Source organism: Lissotriton vulgaris, chromosome 5 (genome assembly GCF_964263255.1).
Source record: "Lissotriton vulgaris chromosome 5, aLisVul1.2, whole genome shotgun sequence".
Classification (NCBI taxonomy): domain Eukaryota; kingdom Metazoa; phylum Chordata; class Amphibia; order Caudata; family Salamandridae; genus Lissotriton; species Lissotriton vulgaris.
The window spans coordinates 363772570-363790255 of record NC_141693.1 but is presented as its reverse complement, the minus strand read 5'-3'; the positions used below and the strand labels follow the sequence as shown (position 1 = coordinate 363790255).

General features: G+C 46.9%; 1 protein-coding gene across 2 annotated transcripts in view; it reads left to right on the top strand.

Moving 5' to 3' along the window:
* Positions 1-17686, top strand: part of ZBTB17 (zinc finger and BTB domain containing 17) — a 330328-nt gene that overhangs the window by 149856 nt on the left and 162786 nt on the right. For both annotated transcript variants that reach the window (XM_086921685.1, XM_086921684.1), the window contains exon 5: positions 4043-4159. In XM_086921685.1, coding sequence (XP_086777811.1) covers positions 4043-4159 — 117 coding nt within the window. The remainder of the gene's footprint in view (positions 1-4042; positions 4160-17686) is intronic.

Sequence of the window (17686 nt, the reverse complement as noted above, 5' to 3'; positions counted from 1 at the left end):
TCTCCAGCCCGCCCACATACGGCAGTATCTGGGTGCGACTATAAACACTCTGGCGGCCACTGCGCAGCCGAATTCAGTGAGAAACAACAGCATTCAGTCGCTGATCCAAAGATTCAGACCTCAACACTCGCTTCCAGCCAGAGTGTTCATGCAGTTGATAGGCATGATGGCCTCCTGCATCTCCATAGTCCCGCACGCGAGACTACATATGCGTCCGCTTCAGGAGTGCTTAGCACGTCAGTGGACTCAGGCTCACGGGCAGTTAAAAGACCTAGTGTTGGTGAGCGGTCGGGCATACAACTCTCTGCATTGGTGGAATCCACGAAACCTTTGCAAGGGCCGACCGTTTCAAGAGCCTGTGCCGCAGATCATCCTGACAACGGACGCTTCTCTCCAGGGTTGGGGAGCGCATGTACTCCAATACACGGTGCAGGGACTATGGACACTACAGCAAAGGAAGATGCACATCAATGTACTGGAACTGATGGCAATCTTCATGGCCTTAAAGGCATTCAAAGTACATCTGTGCAACAAGGTCGTGTTGATCCGGACGGACAACATGACAGCCATGTACTACATTCAGAAACAGGGGGGCACACACTCTCCGCAGCTGTCTCATCTGGCTTAGAGCATGTGGAAGTGGGCCATTCAGAGGAACATTTTCCTCATGGCAGAACATCTCCCAGGCAAGGACAATCAAATGGCGGAACTGCTCAGCAGGCACAGCCATCAAATGCACGAGTGGGAGATACATCCATCAGTACTCCAACCGTACTTCCAAAGGTGGGGTCATCCAGAGATCGACCTGTTCGCCACAAAGGAGAACGCAAAATGCCAAAGCTTCGCCGCCAGGTTCCCACACCCGCAATCACAGGGCAATGCGATGTGGATGAACTGGTCAGGCAGATTTGCGTACGCTTTTCCCCCAGCACCCCTGATACCGCTGGTGGCGCGCAAGCTCAGGCAGCACTCGATGACTCTCATCCTAGTTGCTCCAACGTGGGCTCGCCAACCATGGTACACCACGTTTCTGGAACTCTCAGTGGTACCTCATCAAAGGCTTCGTCTCACACCCAGCCTTCTGACGCAGAGCCATGGCGACATTCAGCACCCAGATCCGCAACAGCTCAACCTGGCGATCTGGCTCCTGAAGTCCTAGAGTTTGGCTACCTCAACCTTCCTCCCAATTGCATGGACATCATTCGGGAGGCTAGGAAGCCCACTACTAGAGCCTGTTATGCGGCGAAATGGAAGCGGTTTGTCGTCTATTGCGCAACCCACAACATTGATCCACTAGATGCTTCTATTCAGAACATCATTTGTTACCTGTTCCATCTGTACAAGTGTAATCTGGCATATACTTCCATTCGCATTCACCTGTCTGCGATGGCCGCATACCTCCAAAATAGACAGCACCTTTCACTTTTCAAGGTGCCTGCCATCAAAGCGTTTCTGGAAGGCCTCAAAAGAGTCATTCCGCCACGGACTCCACCAGCTCCTGAATGGAACCTTAATGTGGTTCTTACAAGACTGATGGGTCCTCCCTTTGAGCCACTACATTCCTGCGAGGTTCACTTCTTGACATGGAAAGTGGCTTTCCTTGTAGCAATTACATCGCTACGGAGGGTTAGTGAACTGCAAGCCCTCACAATCCAAGAGCCTTTCTTCCAAGTTCATGCTGATAGGGTAGTGCTCCGCACAAACCCTACATTTTTACCCAAGGTTGTGTCTCAGTTCCACATCAACCAAACCATTGAGTTGCCGGTTTTCTTTCAGAATCCAGAGTCACTGGCGGAGCGGATGCTCCACACCCTTGACGTTAAACGGGCCCTAATGTATTACATTGATAGAACCAAGGATTTTAGGAAAACTAAACAGCTTTTCGTTGCCTTTGCACCACATCACAAAGGTAACCCTATTTCCAAGGCTGGTATTGCTAGGTGGATCGTGAAATGTATTCAAATCTGCTATGCAAAGGCAAAGCGCACTCTTAGCATTCCACCAAGGGCCCACTCCACCAGAAAGTTGGGGACCTCTATGGCTTTCCTTGGAAACATTCCCTTAGAGGACATATGTAGAGCAGCCACATGGTCTACCACACATACATTTACTAAGCATTACTGTGTAGACGTGCACTCCAAACAGCAGGCAGCTGTAGTGCAGGCTGTTCTCAAAACACTTTTCCAAACTGCTGCAGCTGGCACGGGCGGCCGCCGCTAATGGAGGGACTGCTATGTATTCTATGCACAGATATGAATTCAGCAGCCCACATGCCTCGAACTGCAAATGCTACTTACCAGTATGCATCTGTTCTTGGCATGTAGGGCTGCTGACATTCATATCGCCCGCCCTCCTCCCCGGCGCCTGTAGCAGCTGCAGTGTTCACATAACATTTCATGGCATGGTCATCTTTCACTGAGTTTCACTCCATCTTGGCCACAATGGCTAAAAACAATCTGGGGATGGAGTCGATGCCCATGCGCACTGTAGTCCAGGGGAGGAGCCACCTATCTCGTGATACTTCGAAGACTCTTCCAGGACAACAATGTGCAATCATCCGGACCCAACACTAGGCGGCGATCTATGCACAGATATGAATGTCAGCAGCCCTACATGCCAAGAACAGATGCATACTGGTAAGTAGCATTTGATATATATATATATATATATATATATATATATATATATATGTGTATACATATATATTTGTCGGTGCCTGTGGTTATGCTTAAACCTCCATTTCGGTTGTAAAGGTTTTTTTACTTCACCTATAACTTTGTTGCTGTTTTACAAATGTGCACAACATTTTTTTAACCGACATTAGTGACTTCATTTCGTCATAGGATATTTCTTGCAGATCTGTCCATGGGGTGAAAATGAAAGAGTTAAAAAAAAAAAACGAGTATAAAAAAGTTGTTTTTATTTTTCACTCTCATAGGAAACCACTTCAGCAAAAACACTGATTTGAATCACATCAAAATCCTTGAAACGCATACATTATTCAGAGGAGTAAATTTGCTTGGTTTGATGTTAATCTGTTTTGTAGTGTTTGAAAATATGAATTACAAAACGTTACTCTAAGGATTTATGTGCATCTTCATTGTCAAATTGCAAATCATTTGAGGATCTGGATTCTCAGATCATCTGAGCATAATACATTAGAAAAATAATTGAAAAGAAGAGCAGTTTATCCTGTCTACCAATGCGAGATCAGGGGCTGTGATTGGCTGCAACACCTGCATTTTTTGTTGTAGCAGTCATTAGAGTATGCCAACCACCAAGGCCTGCCTCTTGGAAAAAAGGGAAAAAAAAGATGGGATCGGTTTTGTAATGAGGCTGGGGTAGCATCCCCTGACTGCAGGGAGTATGTGAGGCCCCTAGGCCCACAGTCCATTGACATATTCCATGCAAGCTTGTTCGATTGGCACAGGAGTTGGTGCTGGGTCTGCCCTCAGTCTACTTGGCTTAGCTTATTGGATTGCACAGAAACTGGTGCAGGGTGTGGCAGCAAGACTTTTCCCTCAAAAAGAGGGTTGATGTATTTATTGCCTGCACCCAGTGCCTGCTGTAATAGCCAAACCAATGCACGTCCATTATGCAGCAGGTTGGTATGTGGGAGGATGGCTGATGGCCCTCACAAAAGACCATGCTCTGTGGTTAGCCTTTCTGCACACAGCTGAATATGCACTGCAGCAGGGGTTGGGTTAGATCTTGGCCAACTCTGTTCTCTGTGACCAGAGCTCTTGCACTGCTGAGGTTTCTTTTGCAAGAGGTTGGAGTGTAGGAATCCACAGTCGTAGCTGAAACTGGGATGAAAATGTATCTCTTTGGCACAACCGACCACTCAGGGCTATATATTGATTTTCACTTTGCCATGCGGAAATTGAATTGTTAATAACATTGTTTTAACATGTTTTTTATATATTGCACTTTGTAATCGTTGACACCAAAGTGAATTGATTTTTAATCTGGCCCTCTTTTTCTTTTGGTGCTCGAGGAATGTATACATGTACAATAAGTTACCTTCTCTTTTTGTGCATAGATATCGCCGTGAAGGATGAACTTTCTCAGGTTGCCAGTCCTTCGTCTCCAAATAGCACCAGCTCCAACCATTCTGTGCAGGCTGCTAGTAGGCATGCCTCTCCGAATTCTGAGCAAGGTAGGCAATTTTATCAGTGCCAAGGTATAAAGAGTATCAACGTTTGGTAGCTGCATTGGTTTTGCCACCATTAACTTATGTAGAAAATGTTCCAATGAAGAAATATAGTTATTTTGCAATGGATTACAGATCTCCCCCTATTACTGGTGCTCCTCTTGAAGGGAAATCTAGAAATGTGATTTCTGATTCTTGCCTCAAAAACTACCCGTAAAGTGGCCTAGGTGTGAAAAATGGAGGAATAGAATGAAAGTGAAATCCACCCAAAAAATGACAAATGTTTTCTTCATAGAATGAGAAGTTTGCCAAGGATGTTTGCTACAGTACTGCATGAAGGAGTCAATGGATCTCTAAATATGTACTCCAGTACATAGACTGTCAAAACTGCCTTTTCCATGATGAAACCCTTAGGCTGACACAGTTATGCTTTATGCATGTGCCTTGTTACCTTTACATCTTGAAAGCACTCTTGACCTCAAGGCTTCCTAAACTTCTCAGCAGTATGTGAGTTAACTGTATTTTCTGTTCCATACCTTTTGATCCGTGTCACTGAAGTAGGATTAAATGACGATATGGACCCTTATGAATCGGCAGAGTGGACATTTGCAGAATAGCTATTGCTACAGATTTTTAAAAAACTGTCCTTCAGGGATGAGCTAGCACATAGCTGCTCTGCCCATCTGTAGTAGACAGATATTTCATATGAATGCTCATGTGCCTACTTTACTTAAGTGTATTTTGCATTATGCCACCCTGCAAAAGCTCAAATATGATTTTTAGTAACTGTACTAAATGCAAAATACAACCCATGTAGAAATGGCTTTCTTTTCTTTACTGCACCAAAAGGGACCAAAAGTTGTTTCTTCACTCAGTCATTTGTCCTATTTAAATGCATCTTAATGCCTTTTTGCGATCAATTAGTGTAATGCCTGTTAGACACCTGTGGCTCTATTAGAAAGGGGATGACAAATGTATAGTTTGATTGAAATAATATGAAGACACTACCTTCAGAAGGAAACAGTAGTTGGTTACCCTTATAGACTATGGTAATGAAAACCTTGTCTTTTAACGAAGTCTGAATTCTAATGACTTGGCCTAACTAATGCAACAGCACTGGTAATTTCACCTTCCTAGACCGTAGCCTATTGTTGCACACGTGCTTGGGTTGAGCTCACATTCATAAATCTTTCTGTACCTGAGAACACTTCTCTTGAGTGCTCCAAGAAGTCAAAATGACTGGCTCCTTGAAGAAATAAATCTGGAAGTGGTACTTTCCTAATGCTTTACTGTCATAGTAATGAACTCTCAGAGAAGAATAATAATGTAAATCTTCATTAGCTTTTGCAGATCCAGTACATGTGACGGAGCTCCTTACTACTGTTACTCACTCCCATATCAGATACTTCTTAGCAACCTCTTGCCTCACCTTAACAAATGCTTCAGACATTAGTTGTCCCTATCGCAGCGGTGTAAATATATTTCCTACCACCTGCGTCTTTGGGTGTGCTGTTGGCAAATGCTTTAGTCTGATTTGTCTGAAGTCTGGATTTCATGAGGTACTCTGGAGCTGTACATAAAACATACCATCGACATATGGAGCCACTTTTTACTTAATTAATAGTACACTCTTGTTGATAATCAGCTTCCCAGGATTTAAGGAGTAGTAGTGGGGTGTGTTTAAGAGCACGTTACATGACAATTTGTGAATGAAGCGACAATTTAAAAAGAAATATGTTGACTCCTGAATGGAAGACTCAAGTTGACAGTTCCAGGTTCTCACATCTTTTTCCTTGCTTTTTTCTACCCTCCAGAGGCGGATTGAGTGACCGTATTATATTCTTAGTATTTGAGTTCTATCACAACAGGTTTGTTTCTGTCTGCTTTTTGTTTTGTGAGTGGTCTTTATTGAAGTAAATATCTTCTGAGGATGAACCATAACAAATGAAAAGGAGCATTCAATTATATGATCAATATAGCTCAATTGACAGCATTAGAACAAGTTCCATATAATACTAAATCAGCAAATCACATCCAATAATATTCCTCTTGAGTCTTGCACAGGAATTTCAAATCCGCTTTCATTGAAGTTTTTTACAGTTTTTTATAGTTGCACATCAGCGTTTCGTCCAAGAGGACTTCGTCAAGGCTGTAAAATTAAAAATATATATCAGCCTCCATATCACATATATACATACAAGACGATATTTACAATAAACCCAATGTACAATACTTCAAGCACTTGTACACAAAAAGAGCAAGACCCCTCTACCTATATACACTGCTATTTTTTTAAACCATCCAGTTTCTATACACTTCCAAAAGCATTAATGTATTAGCTGTGCAACTGTATTTTTCATGACAGTTTTCTTGTTATTCAAGTCTCCCAATTGATAGGTATCATAACAGACCAATTTGCTAATATAGAAATAATACAGAATTAAGATACTCACTTGGTTATTCTTCAATTCCTAATGTCCTGTAGTGTGGGAGAAGATCAGAAAACAGATGTCCAAAAAGGGTCAAGAAAATATTCAGGGTGGTAAAGTACCCCCTTGTGCAATCTATAGTGTGAAGAATGAATAAAATTAAACCGTAGAATTGTGGACTAGTTAGTCAGTCAAAGATTCTTTATTTCGATTAGTTAAAATCATAAAAGAGCAGTAAAAGCACATACAGCCTAAAAGCAGTTAAAAATATATAAAATGTAATATGCGTTTGATTATTCCAATTCAGCAACACACTATTTACAGTACAAAAATTAATCGTATACTATGTCCAGTATAATTAATAAACAGCAAATTTCCCACTAAGAATCCTACTAGTCGATTACATACACACTCTCTTTATATTATGGATCCGGACAGCGGCCACCAAAAAGCACGCTACGCTGCAGTTGACATGCATACTACTGAGCATTTGTAGATAGAGCAGGGCCGGCCTCACTTGTACGAAGCTGGCCTCACGCAATAAGGGATATAAAAATGTTTACCTTGGCTCTGAATAATGCTCACAAAACATCACAATGTAGAGTATCCTGTGTGGAAAACATATCTCAAGAACAGGGAGCTGAGTTTTCTGGTTTACCCCACCTTGGGAAGGTACCCAAGGTTAAATAAATTAGATTGAACCGGAACCTAACCAACAAGGATGGAAAGGCTTAGTTACAAATTTTAAGTACGGTTCAATAGAGGGGGAAGTGGCTAACAAGTGGTTGCTTCTAACCCCTAGTTTCCTTTGCTCCTGCTCTTCCCGATCCGTCTCTAACAGATTCAGAAAGTTACGTTTGATCCAACCTATATCCTCTTTTTGTAGACCCTCTGGTGATCTATGCAGTTCAGGACGCCCAAGCCTGCAGGACGCCGCTCTAACGTACCTCAGCCATGGAATGCTGTTTACCTTGTCCAGGGCTACACAGTCTTTTAGAATCAAGTGGCTTAATGTGATTTCCTCATTTAACCACGATTTCACCCAGCATATTAGTGGGGCCATTTTTAGGTGGTCTGAAATATAACCCATACCTAATTCAGTGTGTACTGTGTAGGTCGGAGTCGACTGGGGAAGTGACCGGAGTGATCTTAGGAACCTGTTTTCTGCAACTTGGATTTTATTCAGAGCACTATACCCCCATAAATCTGCCCCATACGAGGCAATCGCTAGGCACTTGTATTTATAGATTTTTAGCATTGCCTCCATAGGTCTTGCTCCCAACCTCTTTGAGAAGCCCAGGAGTGCTGCTGTAGATCTCGCAACAACATTACTCTTGAGCTTCTGTTGTGGGCCCCAATTTCCCTTCTCATCAAAAAGGACCCCCAGATAAGTGAAGACCGGGACCTTCGATAATTCTGCTCCATTACACGTAAATGTTTTTGCCTTTATGTTCCTGCTTCCTACTCTGGCCACCATTACATGAGATTTTTTAATGTTCACTTTTAAATCTAGTGATTCCATGAAGCTGCCGAAATAATCCAGCAGCTTTTGTAGGACCAGCCAGTACAGGATAGTACAGGATAGTACAGGACAGTACTATTGGCCCTGTACGAGCCAATAGTACTGTGTCATCCGCGTACTATACCCAGACCCCCTGCACGCGGAATATCTAAGGTGGCCACTCCCTGGGCCTCCTCCAGGGCGTTGATGTAAATAGTAAAAAGTAGAGGTACCAGAATGCACCCTTGTCTGACACCCCTCCTTGAACTAAATTGGCCGGTGCATCTCCCTCTCCTGGTGACCCTAACTGAAGCTGAGAGTTCCCGGTGTAAGTCACTTAAGAAATTTACCAGGGCGGGCTCTATGCCTAGTTCCCTGAGAATTCGCCATAGTCTTGAATGGTTAACCAAATCAAACGCAGACTCGAGGTCCGTGAAACCCATGTACAGTAGCCCATCCTTGGCGACTGTGTACTTGCTTATCAGAAGATGTAAATTTCGGCATGGGTCCATGGTGCTCCTGTGGCCTCTAAAACCATACTGGAGGTTAGAGAGCACTCTCCTGTCCTTGAGCCAATCCCCCAATCTCTGTAAAACCACTCTGCCCAGTATTTTTACTGCAGAGTCTAGAAGGGAAATTGGCCTATAACAGGCGGGGTCCCCTCTATCTCCCTTTTTATGTATCATTAAAAATTGGGGTTATAACCGCTGTGGCCCACGAAGGTGGGACGCCTAATAGAGACGCGGCGTTAAAAACATTGGTCAGAAATTTTGCCCAAAAAACTGGGTAAAGACTATATAAGTCCGCGGGGACCCCGTCAGGGCCTGGGGCTTTATGGTTTGACATTTCTCTTATCGCACTCTCCACTTCTGTCAAATCAAATATAACAGGATTTACCTGTTGAGCAGCCATGCTATCCACTTCCACTAGATCAAGGTGCCCCACTCCATAGATGTTCTTAAAGTGTTGAAGCCACCGATCATCTGGAATTACGCAGTCCAACTCCTCATTTTCCTGTTCAGAGAAGAACGGGTGATTAATTGTTGCCCAGAACTTCTTACTATCCCTAAGCACATCAACGGATTGAAGATTGTCCCACGCCTCCTCTCTGATTTGCCGTTTACTTAGGGCGATGGCTGTTTCATACTTCTTGCGCAGGGATGCAACTAGCGCCCTATCTCTTGGCCTTTGTTTAAGTGCCGATAGTAGTGCTCTATGAGCCCCTGAGCAATTATTATCGAACCATTTGTGTGCTTTCCTGGGTTTGGCCCTGCTATCTTCCTCTAAATTTTTAACAATCTGTTCCCATATAGCCGCGTAGGCACCCAGAATCTCAACGCCCGAGGCCGCACCATTAAGGCATGTTGCAAAATGTGCCTCAGCCTTGACAGTGAGGTCTTCAAAGAACGCTTCGGGGATAACCATGTTCCATTTGATTCTTCTCCCTTGATCTTTTGTGGATAAACTCCCCCTATTTTCCTTCGCGCCACTGGAGTTCCCTAAAACCACCTCCAGCAGGGCAGGATTGTGGTCACTAAAGGTTGAAGTCACCACTCTATATACTATAGTTTTAGCCAGAACTGCGGGGGATAGAAAGATCTAATCAATGACTGAGACTGCTCCCCGCCCTATAAAAGTGGGTGCTCTCTCCTATCCTTTTTCAATACTGTGTTTTAAAAAGGTTCATGTTAGACAAAAAATCCTCAAGAGCCTCTCCCTGCCTACTATGCTCAAAGTGTGGGACCCCACCACTTAGAGGCCCAAAAGGTTCACCTAAGAGACAGTCCAATTTACAAGGATGTATGTTAAAGTCGTCCAGAAGGATCACTTCTGGTCCGTAATTCTGTTTTAAGTTAAAAATAGTTCCAAAGCACATATGTGCTCATTGTGCTGTGAGCCTTCATTAGAATTATAAAAATTAATTCGCAAATAATTCTTACGGTCAATACCGCTCCATTCAACTATCAAAATGTTACCAGAGTCTGCCTCAAGTTTTTTGAAGACACCTGTAAGGTTAAGCGAAAAGAGGAAGAGAAGACCACCCTTCGGTCTCCCCGGCATCCCTACAACCGCTGGAGTAACAAAACTTACGTACCCATCCAAACTAAAACTGAATGCGGGGTCCTAAGTTTCCTGCATGGCAATAATATCATGCTGTCTAACAAAATCGAACCACATAGCATCAGTTTGTTTAGCTCTGTTGCCTGACACATTCCAGCTCAAAATCTTACATGCAGCTGTGGGGTTAGGCCCTCCCGCTGTGATACCTTGCCCTGAAGAACTGGCGGGTTGTCAATCATTGGACTCCATGTGAGACAGAGTGGAAAAGCGATTTGTGAGAGCCACGTCTGCGTTTATCTGATGCTGTGAGGGGGGGAGCAGGTGTTATGGGCGTGAGGACCCTATCAGCCCTCTGAAGCAATCCCCCTATTGGTCTAGGCTGTATAGTATCATCGCTTGGATATAGTCCAGTCGACTCGTGACTAGTGCGTGGGTGACAGTCTTTCTTGTCTCGGGGGGGGGGGGGGGGGGATCCAACGGAAGATTTTTTTGAGCATACGAAGTACGTTGAAGCAGGAAGATGAGACTGCGTTGACTTGTCTGGTCATCGAGAGTGAGGAGTCTAGGATGAAGCCGAGGTTACGTGCGTGGTCTGTGGGTGTGGGTGCTGTGCCCAAAGCCGAAGGCCACCATGAGTCGTCCCAGGCAGAGGGGGATGATCCTAGGATGAGCACCTCCGTTTTGTCGTAGTTAAGTTTTAGGCGGCTGTTTTTCATCCATTCGGCTACTTCTTTCATGCCTTGGTGGAGATTGGTTTTGGCGGTGTTAGGGTCTTTGGTGAGGGAGAGGATCAACTGGGTGTCGTCAGCGCAGGAGATGATGTTAAGGTTGTGTTGATGCGCGATGGGTGCGAGTGGACTCATGTAAACGTTGAAGAGGGTGGGACTGAGTGATGATCCTTGTGGTACGCCGCAGATGACTTCGGTGGCCTCTGATTTGAATGGGGCAAGTCGGACTCTGAGTTCTCCCAGCGAGGAACGAGATGATCCAGTCCGAGGCTTTTCCTTGTATGCCGATGTTGTTGAGGCGTTGTATAAGGGTGCTGTGACAGACTGTGTCGAAAGCGGCGGAGAGGTCGAGTAGAATGAGGGCCACTGTTTCTCCGTTGTCCAGTAATGTTCGGATGTCGTCTGTCGCTGCAATGAGGGCGGTTTCAGTGCTGTGTTTGGCTCGAAATCCGGACTGAGAGGGATCGAGGGAGTTGTTGGATTCAAGGAAGGTGGCGAGCTGGCTATTGAAGGCTTTCTCAATGACTTTGGCAGGGAATGGGAGGAGGGATATGGGGCGGTAGTTCTTGAGTTGTTAGTGGTAACGTGTTTATACAGATGCTGCCAGGCTCTGATATTAAATTGTTAGGCTAACAGTAAAATAAACATCTTTCTTTTATCTTTGTAATTTTAAAACGTCAAAAACGAGAATCGGGTGGTTTTAATTAAATTGCGCTATTTCTAATCCAGTAACTATTTTCCTCCGCTGCTTCTTCCTTTGTTTTATCCCACATGTTCTCACATACTGCCCTTGACTGCTCTCATACATGCACAAATACGTGTACACCTACATGGGGACCTCTCACAGTGGGGGTGCGGCAGGGAGACAGTTTCTCGTGGATAAATGTAAACCGTACCCCTCTGCATATTATCAAGACATGAATTGTTACTTTGCATGTTTCTTTGATATACTTTACAGCTTGTTGTTTTCATGTCTCTTAATTCTATTATCTGAAGCGCTGCTATACCTGATGGTCTGGTCGGCCCTATAAATAAATAAGTATGCAGAGGTTTTCCAACTGTGGTGTCCAGGCACACTACAGACAGCCGCCTTGTGCTGTTTCTAGCTCATTCAGCATCTATTATCAATCCCCTGTTTACAATGTCAGACAAAACTTGTGGTGTAAAACAACCCCATGGCCACTATTTATGCATAATGTGTTAATATCTTCTGTGTGCTATAAAAATACCTTCAGACTAAAGGGACAGTAATATGCGGTACAGCCTTAGGGCAGACACAAAAAAGGGTCAAATCACAAAAAGCTGCCAGATTGATTATATTTACAACCACATTCATTCGCGACACTTCAGAGTTTTCCAATGGAGCATTACTTTCCTTTTACCATGTTTCTTTAAACACTAGTGTTCACTTATGCTTTGCTGCTAGCAGTGCCCCCGCTTCCTCTCTCTCTTCCAGGTTTTGCCTCTCCATCTCTTTGTCTCGCTCCTCAGTGGTCGTAATGTGGTTACATTGCTTTTATTCACAACCACACACATTAGCAACACTTAACAGAGTTTACCAGGAAGCGCTACTTTTCTTTTCTCGTGTTTCTTTCAACAAGTGTTCAAGTCTCCTGCTTTGCTGCTACCAGCTGCTTCTCCCCCCTCTCTTTCTTCCACGTATTAAATCTCGTGCTGTCTCTCTCGCTCCTCCTCCTCAGTGGTCGCAAAGTGGCCAGATTGGTGTTACTCACAACGACACACATTAGTGCCACTTTACAGAGTTTGTCTTTGAAGTGCTACTTTTGTTTTCTCCTTTTTGTTTAAACAACATTGTTGTCTTTGGGTAAGGAAGTGCATCATTCCTGGAGGTACTGCAATACCTGGTGCAGCCTTGGCACATAGAGAGAAAAAAATGGTTCAAAAGACAACAAACATTTGCAATGCAATAGGTCTCGCATTTACGCGAGTTTGAGCTATTCACATGGTAAATTACAATGGCTTTTATTTATGTTTTGGCTTTTAAAACAAATAAAAGGCATCGTCATTTGCAATGCTAGTAGCTTTAAGTCTTGCAAAAGCGAGACCTGTTGCATTGCAAATGCTTGTTTAGGTCTTGCTAGCGAATGCAGCGCATGCGCTGCTTCGCTTGGCGAGACTATTGTCTTCGCTTTGGTTTGTGAAGGGAGACAAACCATGTGCGTGCACAGACCAGCGTGTGCACGCGCATGGCGTCTCCCCTCTGCAAGCACACAGCTTGCGCATCACGCGCTTTCACTTTCCCCGTCGGCTCCACGGAGACAGATTGTTGTCTTTTTTGCCAGCCAAACTGCACTGGGCGTGATTAAGCTCTGTGAGTTTCATTTCCCACACCACGGTTTCGCCGTGCAAGCGGCCAGGCATTCCTGGCCTTAGTCTCGACACTTGGGCTCTCAGCTGTCAGGGGCTGCAAGCTCGCACTGGTAATAGATTGCTGAGACATTCCTAAGTACTGTGCGCTGGGTGAGAATGCCCTGGGTGGAGGCATTAGTGCGACCCCTGGACAATGTGTGCACGCGTAATGATCGGAGGGAGGGGTGGAGCTAACCCTCAGCACGGAGTAGCACATGAATACTTCTCGTGCCCTCAAGATGGCGGGAAGCTCCACAACCTGCTGCTATATGGCAACTCTTGGGATCAGTCAAAAGGCGCACATTTTGGCAAAGCCACTTTAACTTGCACATGGAAATATATTATGTCTGTTCTGCCCTTGTTTTGCTTTTAAATGTTTCAGCAAAACGTGCAGGAAAACGATAAGTCTGCATTAATCTGCGGCCGGGCCGGGCTGCTATCTGCTCATATTACGGTGGTCCTCGAGTTACAAATCCTCCTCACTCCAACCGCCCCATCTCTCTTTCGAAATTAGCTTCGCCGACATGTAGGTTTGCATTTACTGAAGTCAATAAACCTGCTAATTCGGGCTGAAAACTCCTTAGTTCTTGTTTTGGGCAAGTTATGTTTTACATGGGTGGTGACCAATGACAATGGGTGTTTTATAGGTCTTCCTCCCCCAGCTAGTTACTTTGTGCCAACAGTTTAAACCTTTCACCTACTTCTTTCAGCTGGCTGTGATCGCGCAGCACTCTGAGGAAAGCGCCCATGCTTTAGTGTTTTCAACAAAATAACTGACAAGTCACGCCAAAAAAGTTGCCTGGGGAAGCATTAATTTCTTTGTAAGTGCATTTCACCTTTAAACTCACACTGGCTAAGTCATGCAGTGTTACAAAGATAATGACTATGTGACTGTCACATCCATACCAAATACTATTTTCAGTTGCATATACTATGCATTCTACGAATCACAATGAAGGCATTTAAAAATGTGTGTGTTCAGAGGGAATTTACCCCAAAAGCCAAGTGCCAAGTAGATCGTTTAACTGCTAATGTTTCAGTTACCTCTGTGTCATTTCTCCTAAGGCAATCTGTTGGAACCTCTAAAGTTGTGAATTAAAGAGCTGTTGCTGGGTATTGCAGCCCTAAACCTTTCTGCAATTGCAAGTCATTTGACTTCGTTAGGAGTTTGTCATATCAAAAAAGAGGGCGGGGATATTTAAGGAATAGAACTAGGAAGGTAGCCCCTTCCGAACGCAGGTCAGAAGTTTCTGCAAAGCCCAGCCCAAAAACACCATCTCTGTATTTTGTTGTTGTTAGAAGGGGCGATCTCAGGGGGGACAGAGGGCGTTCTCCTGACCACCCCGTGACCCGCCTCTGCCAGGAACGCTGCCGAGCACAGGCGTGAGGCCCTACAGGAGAGGGCTTCGTATTTAGGATCGTACACGCTGAGATTCCACCACTCTATAAATGGACACCACACCGAGATTACTAAATAAAAGGTTCTTTATCAAGCAGTAGTTATGAGGTACTTTCAGGTCAAATAGTATTTACATTTAGGTTGAGGGTTCGTAAGTTCTTGGTTGCAGCGGTGTGGGAAGCGGGACAGTCACAGTACTGGGGCCTGTGCGACGCGTATCCGGCGCATGGCTCCAAATCCTCGAGCCGGGGGATACGGGCTGTTGTAGGCGTCGGTCGCACTGGTTGCTCCACTCACCCTCCTCGAGTTACGTTGTTTCGGTAGCGTAGTCAGTCCAGCCGGATCAGAGTACTCTTCGAGCCGCGACCAGGTCAGCAGGGCTCTGGCACGAGTGAACGGAGTGTCCTTCAGTTCTTGGGGAGCCGCGACCACGTCAGCAGGGCTCAATTAGAGGTCGGTAGATTTCAAGGGAGCCGCGACCAAGTCAGCAGGGCTCACAAAGGTTCCAAAGTTCGGGTAGCGATCTTTTCGTGGGATGGTTGAGCCGCGACCAGGTCAGCAGGGCTCTCATCTTCCAGGATTCATCTGCCCGCTAGTTCCAGAGTGGTCCTGGTTATTGTCTTGTTTCCCTTTGAAGTCCGACCCCTCGCAGGCGGGTATCTGGTGCCCGGGCGCTGATTGTCCGGGTTTCCTGCGATCCGGCCCTTTGATCCTTTCAAGATGGGTCCGGGGGTTTCCAGACACCCAGCAGGGAGTGGGACCAGCTCTCGGGGAGGCCGAAGGGGCGATCGTAACCAGTCTTCAGGGGGAGGCCAGAGGTGTGATCGAAACTACTCCGCTCTACCTCACTCAGAGGAAGCCCTCTACCCCCCAGCCGGGCAAGGCGCGTCTGGTGCCTGTGTTTCGCTGGGGCAGGGGTCATGCAGGGAGCTATGGAGTGAGGAATCTTAGGGAAGGGTGATGGCTACCGGAGGCCTTCGGGGTTGATGCGGGTTGGGGGCGTCTGGTACCGGGAAGATAAATGGCGGGATACGGGGATGGTCATCATATCGGTAGGGTCATGGAGGGAGCGGGGGCAGAAAGAAGATGGGACGACCTGGGGTTTCTGCTGTACAGGGGCAACTGTCGGGCGCTGAGGGTTGGGGGGGTACCACGCCACGAGGCCAGATCAAACATGCGCCCCCCCCCCCAGCTGAAAGGCTGGGAGAACTACCCATCCCCTTGGGGGTTCTCTTTACTGAGGCGGAAAAACCTGGACAGGCTGCCAGCGTTTGCGTGGTCACCACCGGGGCGGTGCTCTATGGTGAAATCCATCCCCTGGAGGGAAATAGACCACCGCAGCAGCTTGGGGTTCTCTCCTCTAATCTGCATTAACCATCGGAGGGGCCGATGGTCGGTTTGGACCTGGAAGTGAGTTCCGAACAGGTATGACCGCAGCTTCTTCAGGGCCCAAACCACTGCAAAGGCCTCCCGCTCGATCGGGCTCCACCTTTGCTCCCGGGGTAGTAAGCTCCGGCTAATGAATGCGATTGGCTGATCTAGGCCTTTTTCGTTTAGCTGGGATAGGACTGCTCCGATGCCATGCTCGGAGGCGTCAGTTTGGACCACAAACTCCCGAGAGTAGTCGGGGGGCCTGGAGTACTGGGGCAGTGCACATGGCGGTCTTTAAGGCTTCGAACGCCTCCTGGCAGGAGGGGGCCCAGCGCACCTTCTTCGGCTGTTTCTTGGAGGTTAATTCCGTGAGGGGGACTACTAGGCTGCCATATCCCTTGATGAATCTCCGGTAGTAACCGGTGAGCCCCAGGAAGGCCCTCACTTCCGTCTGGGTCGTGGGGGGTTCCCAGGCCACGATTGCGTCGATCTTGGGTTGGAGGGGGGCTACCTGTCCGCTCCCGACCTGGTGTCCTAAGTAGACCACTGATCCTTGCCCAATCTGGCACTTACTGGCTTTGATGGTAAGGCCCGCTCGACGCAGGGCCATCAACACCTCCCAGAGGTGCCGCAGGTGTTCGGTCCAGTAGGAGCTGAACACCGCAATATCGTCCAGGTACGCGGCGCTGAATTCTTCCAGCCCTGCCAGTACCCGGTTAACCGGTCTCTGGAAGGTGGAAGGGTCATTTTTCATTCCAAAGGGCATCACCCGGAAGTGATAGTGTCCATCCAGGGTGGAAAAGGCGAATCTCTCCCTTGCCCCCTCCGTGAGCGCAATTTGCCAGTACCCGCAGGTCAGGTCGAAGGTGCTGAAGTAGTGGGCAGATCCTAGGCGGTCAATGAGCTCATCCGCTTGGGGAATAGGGTGTGCATCAGTTCGGGTGACCGCATTGAGCCTACAGTAGTCTACACAGATCCTCAGCTCGGGGGCGGTGCCTGGAGCGGCCGCCTACGGGACCAGAACCATGGGGCTGGCCCACGGGCTGTCAGAGGACTCGACCACCCCCAGGGCTAACATCTTCGAGACTGCTGCCTTGATGCAGGCACGGACTCTGTCTGGGACGCGGTAGGCTCTGTGCCGTACCGGAGGGCTGTCCCCAGTGTCCACGTCGTGGACGCACCAATCGGTGACACTGGGGACGAAGGAGAACAAGTCAGAGAATTGCCCCAGTAACTGGCGACAGTCCTCGCGTTGTTCTAGGGTGAGGGAAGAGGAGAGACTCACCCCCTTCACGGAGCCATCCTTCTCCTTAGCACACAGGAGATCGGGTAGAGGCTCAGTGTCCTCTTCCACTGCATCGTCGGTGGCTAGGAGCAAACTCAGCTCAGACCGCACGAAGTGAGGCTTGAGGCGGTTCACATGGAGGACCCTGAGCGGGTTCCGGGGGGACTGCACATCTACTAAGTAGGTGACTTGGCTCTTGCTCTCTACCACTTTGAAAGGCCCAGTCCACTTGTCCTGGAGGGCGCAGGGTTCTACCGGGGCCATCACCCACACCTGTTGGCCCGGTTGAAACTTAAACAGAGTGGTATTCTGGTCATACCAGCGTTTCATTTCCGAGTCTGATTCCGGAGGGTCAGGATGTATCGAAACACATCTGGGGGAGGGTCTCG